This window comes from Centruroides sculpturatus, unplaced genomic scaffold (genome assembly GCF_000671375.1).
Source record: "Centruroides sculpturatus isolate CEXI.00-Female unplaced genomic scaffold, Cexi_2.0 scaffold338, whole genome shotgun sequence".
NCBI lineage: Eukaryota > Metazoa > Arthropoda > Arachnida > Scorpiones > Buthidae > Centruroides > Centruroides sculpturatus.
Window position 1 is genome coordinate 573,451 of NW_019384628.1, and position 8,437 is coordinate 581,887.

Genomic DNA, 8,437 nt, shown 5'->3' on the forward strand with positions numbered 1-8,437 from the left:
TGGCGCTGGCGGCCACAACTGTAAAAATCCGTGTACAGTAAAACCAATCAAAAGCGGTACCTGAATAAAACGGAAACCTGCCAAACCGGAAAAAATATTCAGAACCGTGCGATTCCGGTTTACACAAGTTTTACTGTATTGGCATTTTATAGTAAATATATTTATACCAAACTGAGTATCATCGAATTATTTAAACATTTTCAGCAGCATGTGTTTAGGAGTTTCTTATAAAGTATCTTCTTATTTATTAATTTAAAATTATTCCTTAATTAATTATTTGGTTAAAATTATTAACTGAAAAATAATTAATGATAAGTAAACGATATAAAAAAATAAAATAAAATTATCGACTTTGTGTAATAAAGAAAAGACGCACCATAAATCCGAGTTATCCGAGTTAAAAGAAATTTTTTAACTCGGATTACTTTTTTATAGTTTAGCCGAAATTCGCCAAACTCTGCGAAAACATGAAGCAACTGTCTGACTTTATTTTTTCAAAAAACATCACCAAAAATGTCAAAATACCTCTTTTTTATCAAGCGTCAAAGATTAAGTGTTTTTTGAATATATCTTATCTGAGAATTAATTGTTATATTTTCCAAAATATAATTTATGCGCACGCTAGAGTTCTGTTGAACATTTTGACACCAAAATCATTAAAATCTAATGTTGGAATTATTTTTAAACTCGGACAAAAAAGTGCAAACGTTATCCCAGTAGCCTGGGCTTTGCCCGGGCAATTATTACTGGAATTACGTTTCAGTTCAATAAGTGTTTAACAAGGATTTTCTTAAAACAGAATTTTCTTTACCAGATAAGAATCAAATTTATTTTTCCTCCTGCTTTCACTACGTACTGTACGTGACCAATTGTCTTAAATTATTTTATATACATAGTTTTACGTTTCCTCTGAATATATAAATTAAAATATATAATTTATCTGTGAAAATATTCCAAATAATTACTTAAAATTTTCTATTTTGATAAATATAACTTTAATTTTAAAATTAAATGTGAAAACTTACAAAATAAGTTAGTTAAACTATTACAGTATTAAACATCTGTGAAGTATTTAAGCTTGCAAAAACAGCATGTTTTTCTGCTATTATACCCGAAAAACTAAATAATAAAGCTAAGAAACTCTGAAATTATTAAAGCTTCGAGGTCATTGAGAATCATTGTTCATTTGTCCATATACCATAATATCAACAGGTATTCATAGAACAACTTTTCTAAAGTATAAAATAGTATATTTTCCTGCTTACAGGATATTAAGTAATAAAAACTTTGCCACATTATATATTCTTTAAGTGTGTTTGTATATTCCATTTATAATTACTACTACAAACATTAAATTTTTTCTTTATTTTTATAGAAATTGTTACAAAATTTAATTCCAAAACATACATTTATTTCAGTTATCGTAGTGTACGAAAGAAAGGAACACTCATTCATATGATATTTCATGAAAAAAATTAAATTTTAGTACTAAAAATATAACGAATGCTTTACAGTACATATTCGTAAAAATACTTTTATCATGTTTATAAAAAGTTTTATTATTAATGTTTACCCAATCATCTCCACGAAAAGATTCAATTAATGTTATTTTGGAATTTCCTATAATTTTTCTCTATAACTGCAATTTCCTATAATTACTTTCGTAACACCAATTACTGTATATTTCTATACATTATCCTTCCTGGCATTGCTACGACAAACACGATGCTGGTTAATTACGGAACTCTACTACTTTTCCTCGTCTTAGCCATCGACGGAGCCAGTAAGTTTAATTGTATTATTATTTATTTCATTTAAAATTAAAATGTTTTTTTTTTTCATTTTCGTATCAGAAACTCAAAGATGCGGAGTAAACGAGGTATTTGAAGATGCCAGATGCGAACCTTACTGCGACAATGCACTGGACGATCCTTGTTACCAACAAGTCGAACGTTCCGGATGTTTTTGTCAAACTGGTTATATTCGAGATCAAAGAACTAAAAAGTGCATTCGTTTAGAACAATGCAGCAGCCGTAAGTACACTTTTAAACTCTTAACATAGTCCGCGCCGCCAAAGAATAGACACGAGCCACGTCTACGTTAGATAAAAGGGGGCCCACCAGTGGCCAAGCGGTTCCGTTCTTTGAACACTGGGAGTTCGGTCAAAGTTCGCTGGCCATGTGGAGTTTTTCGGGTTTTCTCCACGTCTGTAACGCCTGAATAGGGGTCAGTTACCCTTAAAAAAAGACCTCCGGAAGGCATTCCCCCTAGGCATTCCGCCCAAGTGCTGCGTTGCTGTAACTTAACTAAGCAAACAAACAAACGTAGATAAACGGGATGGAAGGTGCTTGTACAGTTTTTATTCTATCTTTGTTTTACTTTTCCTTTTGTAAATTATTTTACTGTGACAATTTCCAAATATCTCCTTCCATCCTTTTCATCTGACATAGACTCTTCCAGCTCAGGCTAACTCGTGTCTATTCTTACGCAGTGCAGACTATAGTCATATATTATAATGTCGACTGAAATTTTATCAGGTGTGTGTCGACAACCGTACATGGAACTGGATTTAAATGGCAGATTTACTATTTGTTCGGGGCCGAGACAATCCTATACTGGATATCCTTACCGACGTAAACCCGCTTGCGCTTGTATATCGGAATATGCTGAAAGTAGAGGAGGATGCATTCCCATTTCTCAATGTAGACGTTTAGAAAGAAATTAAAGCGTATACTTATATATAAATAGTGTCCGATATTTTAACATTATGCTTTGCATGCAGTTTAAATTTTGAATTGAAAATAAAATTTGATGATAAGAAAAGTCTCGTGTTTTATAGTAAATTACGTGAGTGCTAATATAAAGATGAATTAAGATTTTGTTCTTTTCATTAAAAAGTCCAACAACGAGGTTCGTAACTTTCTCGGGCAAACTTGTGTGTGGCGACATCTGTTATGAAATTTTATTTTAAAACTTTTTAATATTATTAATTACTATAAAATGGCAAAGAGCGTAATTTTCAGGGTAAAGGTGAGTTTTGTTTAAAAAAATAAAATTGAAAACGCTAATAGCCAGTAAAATCTTCAATAAGTCCGACACTGACTGGCTATGATTTTTTGTGCGCCAAGGGAGTAATTGGGTGGGAGCCTCTACCTTTTGATGAGGATGGCGTTTGCTCTCTTACCAAACTTAAAAATAAAGGATTTTGTTTCTTGGAATTCATTGGGCTTTCTTTATACGATTACAACATTTAGATACTAACAATTTGACACCAACAATATATGCCAGTAATCAATTTAGATAATGTGAATTTGATAGTTTATTGATAAAATTAAACAAAATATCTTTCTCAAAAATAACGATGGAAGTAAAACAAACTTTAAGTTCTCATTCTTTACAAGTACTGAACAGAATAAGACATAAAAATTTACTTTGCGATGCTGTTTTAAATACTGATGATGGAGGACAGTTCCAAATTCACAAATGTATAATGGCTGCTTACTCTGATTATTTTGAAATCCTATTCACGTTTACGATTTATGGAAAAGACAAACATTCCTTTTTAATGTATGATGTCAACAAAGATATCTTAGAAAGAATCATCGAATATATTTATGAAGGTCACACCAAATTGGAATGGGATAACGCCCGAGAAGTATTCACTGCTGCTGAGCAATACCTTATGGAAGGTTTGGTGTTAGACTGTTTAATATTTTTCGAACTGGAGTTGAACATTCAAAACTGTCTTATAATAAGGGAATTCACAAAGACGTATCAATACCCAAAATTTGAAGAATTAATCGAAGACTATTTATTGAAAAACTTCGTAGATATAGCTACCAAAACTGCGCAGATAATGGACCTCACATTTTTTGAGAATTAATAGAAATTCTCAAAAATGATAAACTTAATGTTAAATCCGAACAATTTGTTTGGGCGACGATATTAAAATGGATCGATATAAATCCACGACAGAGAAAAATTTACATATTTCAATTGCTGAAATGTTTTCGTAACGTGTTACTAAATATGGAATTTCTCACTCAGAAGTGGCGAGGAGAGGTGTGAAATACATACTATGTTTAGATAGGTAAGAAAAGCCACAGTTTAATTTAAAACCTGAAGAAAAGGTACTTACGTTTTAAACAGAAAAAAAATTGAAACTCAACGTTGTCACTTTCGGGGACCACCACGAACGTCTCGACTCTCCACCTACTCTCTCTGTCTCTCTTCCCGCATTTCTTTTTTTCGGTTTTACGACCCTTTGTCTACATTTCTTATTCCCCTTTTATAACTGTACGCAAATGGATTGCACATGGACCGATAAAACCGAATCTTAGGGAGGACGCGGAGGTCCGATATCACTACAGTTTCATTTGCGCGTTGCGTTCGGTTACAAGTGTAACACATTAATTCAAAACATCGCGAGCGATCGACCAAAATTTGATTCGCGATCGACTTGTTGGTCACCCCTGTTCTAGAGAACCATCGATGCTATTTTTTACTTATCGAAACATTAAGGTTTCTAAATAGCATAAATATAGTCAACAGCATGTATTACAAAAGGATCATACCTAAATTTGCTCGTCCAAGATTGCCACATGAAATCATATTTGCTTTAGGAGGGTGGAATTATGGTTCTACTTCTTATGCCATGAAAATGTATGATGTTAGATCCAATCGATGGATTGAACCTGAGCACAACTTTCAGATGTCTCCAAGAGCTTATCACAAATGAGCAGTTATTAACTATTACATTTACATAATAGGTGGTTTTCATGGGTCAAAGCAATTTGATAATTGCAACTGCTTAAATGTGTGAGGATCCAAATTCGGACTTTCCGTGTGTTTATATCACTTTATCATTTCACATTGTGGCTATACAGTACTTTCGTTTAATAACTATCAACTTTTACACCTGGGAGCTAAACATCTGCTAAGTTCTCAGGCTTGCTAACGACGCTTTCTCATTACCTTTTAACCTAATATCTCGCTTTCAACAGTACGACATTAAAACAGAACAACAAAGTGACGCAGTCGTAGCCCGTTCTTCGAGAAGTAAGATCATCCCGAAATCCCTCCAACAATTAACTGTCAGTGCCCATCCGGATATCACCTACTCACTTAGGATATTAAAGAACTTTGTGCCATAAAGACAATTGGATACACTTTCTCGACGATCGCCACCTTAACGACAACTCTTGTGGACCTTGTCAACTCCAGGTAATTATCGCCACGCGCAACTTATGTAAACTCTCTCTCTCGAGAACCGCGAAACGGTAACTGAAATCTAAAATCCAATTTAATGTCTATTTTATATTAATTGTAGCACAGATCTCAAAAAAACTAGCCAAGTCAAAATCGATATATTTTATATCCTGTATGGCCTATAGTTACTTATTAAACAGTTGTTACGTTAAAGCGTCTCTGTGTAAGTCACTTCTGGTGCGCTATCTTTCCTTCTATCTCGACTCTGATCGCTCCGTTCTAAATAACGCGGCTTCCGTGTCCGCCGAGACGCGGTGGTGTCATCCTGACAGGGCACCAAAGAGGTGCTGACCCTTCGGTCACAAATGCAATTGATAAAAGTTTGAAAGAAATAGCTCTAATGCATAGTAAACGCTGTTACGCAAGTGTAGCGGTTCTAGATAACATCATTTATGCTATAGGAGGATTTTTAACTAAACCATCGAGGTTTAGTTAGAAAAAACACTGTTGAAAAATATGATTGTAATAAAAATCAATGGACTATGATTGCACCCATGAATTTACACAGAAGCGATGCGAGTTCCATTACTTTAAATGGTCGTATTTATATAACAGATGAATTTACTGGAATAGAGGTGCTTAGATCTGCTGAATATTATAATCCTGGAAATAATCAATGGACACTCATTCAATCAATGAACGTTCGCAGAAGTGGAGTATCTTGTGTAGCATACAAAGGATATATTTATGCATTGGGAGGTTTCAACGGTAACACTCGCCTAGACACAGTCGAAAAATACAATCTACATCGAAATGTTTGGAGTGATGTACCACATATGTTATCATCTAGAAGTAATTTCGATACCGTAGTAATTGATGGTGCAATATGTGTAATTGGAGGTTTCAATGGAAAGACTTTAATTTCTCAAGTAGAATGTTATGACGATGAAAGTAATCAATGGCGCAAAGTATCAGAGATGAACATAATTAGATCAGCTCTAGCTACTTGCGTCGTCCGTGACATTCCTAATATCAATGATTACTTTTATGCATATACACATCCAGACTTCACCGATCGAAATCAGGCAAGGGACTCTTGACAGGATAAGTGACCTCTACACCAGAGGCTTCGGCAAAACCGACGAAATCAGCATCAGACACTATTTCTTATCATCCTCATCGCCTCTCCCTTATGTGGCTTTGAAATGAACTTTGTTTATGTGATTGGTACCGGTGCTCATTGTTGTTTTCGACTGTTACCTTCCACCCTTTATAAATTGTAATGCGGCTCATTAGTCGTAAATTATCTATTTTTGTATCCAGCCATACTTACGTTGTACGCTGGCATTCAACTACTACTTCCATTGTGCAATAGTTATTTGTTTGTACGCGGTAACCCCGCCCCGTTATTATAGTTTTTTTGTGACAGGGCAGTTTGGTTTTACCGGTCCCAGGATCAAGCTATTTTTACCATCCGTTCCTGAACAGTTTAATCAACTGTCCCCAACATTTAATGGCGCCATCTGTTATCATATTTTATTAAAAAACCTTTTATATCTTTAACTGTTATAAATGGCAAAAAGCTTAATTTTCAGAGAAAGGATGGGTGTTTATAAAAAACTGCAAATGCTAATAACGAGTAAAATATTCATTAAGTCCGACCCCACTCGAGATACACACGACCCCCATTATCTTCCTACTCCCTCGACCATTAATTTCCAAAATTTAATACTATCAATCCCCTAATAAACAAATCTCCCTTCAAAATTTCAGAAATTTGCGACAGAAAGCTCAAGAGATATTGAACTTCAAAGAAGGCGAAAAAATCGTGCCCCCTACACTCAAAACAATCATCCATACACACAGAAAAAAACCCGAATTTTTTGCAATTCTCAACGTTTCAAGGTGTCCTCAGTCCAAAAATATAAAAATCTTGGGATCATTTTTTGACCGATCGCCATACTCTACATCGGTTATATATAAAACAGAACCGGGAAAGTAAATATTACCTACCTAAAAGTAACTACTAATTCGCCTAACGTATATTAGCCTAGTAAGTTACTGAAATTTTGAATAAAATTTCAACACATTTTTTTAATCAAAAATTTTCTCATGTTTGGTAAGATGATAACTCTAAATGAGGGATTTGCCACATCCCAGAATTGTTGACCCTTTCTACGAGCAAACAGTTAATGGAACCATACTTGTACATGTGACCCTTCGCGAGATATCTCGCGAAGGGTCACATGTATAGGAATGCTTCTTTGACTTTTTTACTTCTGTGGGTATAGCCTACAGCCCTGGTAAGGTCGACCGACTCATTCCGAGAAATAATTGTACCAAATATTTATAGTAATTTAAATAAAATACTCATCAAGAAATTATCAGTCGTTTAAGTCATCCAATATTGAAACTCCAGTCCTTTACGTTTGTAAAAATTTAAAATATCTATAATACGTCTTTCTGTTTCAATAAAAACACAATTCAAACATGGCGGCATTCAGCAATAATTTGGTCATGTGATAAACAACGCGCCTTGGCCTGTTTTTCTCGTTGGCCTCGGTTTCTATCTATCTGACGTCATTCTTGACAGTTGCTACGAACAATCAATGAACTTTTTACTTATCCATATACTAATATTTACAAAGATCACGCTGCCTGGCAAAGCGACATTAATACAACTGGATATGCAAACCAATGACATTGCCCATTTCATTTGAAAAGGACCACGTCATTGGCACTCTTAGCAGTTGTGTTAAAACGACTTTTCCGCGCGATGTGCCCAAAATGATCTAAGCAACGGCGACAATGAATAATTAAGACGTCGAATGTAGCTTTGTTTGTTTTAACCGTCAATTCTTTTAATTGAGATAATTAGCAAACACGAACTCTCTTCTATAAATTAGATATTACAATTTTTCTGGTATAACAATAAGCGATTTTACTTATGAAACACTTCAAAAGACGGACATTTTGCAAACACTTTAAAAATCGGGATAGTTTATTAAAGTTTGGAAATATCCCGCCTAATTTTGAACGTTCTGTTCATTTTATATTAAATCGTCTTTCAAATATTATAAATTTATTTCACATGTCTTTTAATATCTTGTTTACTCGTTGCTTTATCATCTCATACAAGGATTACTACGTACATCGTCTCCAATCGCTGTAATCATAGAAAGATAGATAAAGCTTATGTAAAACACTGACGCCGATAGTTTCAGAGCAT

The 8,437-nt window shown here is 34.3% G+C and overlaps 1 protein-coding gene and 1 pseudogene across 1 annotated transcript; both read left to right on the plus strand.

The window, feature by feature from the left end:
- The first annotated feature begins 1,698 nt into the window (after window positions 1–1,698).
- Window positions 1,699–3,316, plus strand: LOC111625674. The gene is made up of 3 exons (XM_023368889.1): window positions 1,699–1,783; window positions 1,854–2,033; window positions 2,538–3,316. The coding sequence occupies exons 1-3, from the start codon at window positions 1,726–1,728 to the stop codon at window positions 2,723–2,725; spliced, it is 426 nt and encodes a 141-aa protein (XP_023224657.1). The 5' UTR covers window positions 1,699–1,725; the 3' UTR covers window positions 2,726–3,316.
- Window positions 3,317–3,361: 45 nt separating this feature from the next.
- LOC111625689 lies at window positions 3,362–6,308 on the plus strand (annotated as a pseudogene).
- The last annotated feature ends 2,129 nt before the right edge of the window (window positions 6,309–8,437 follow it).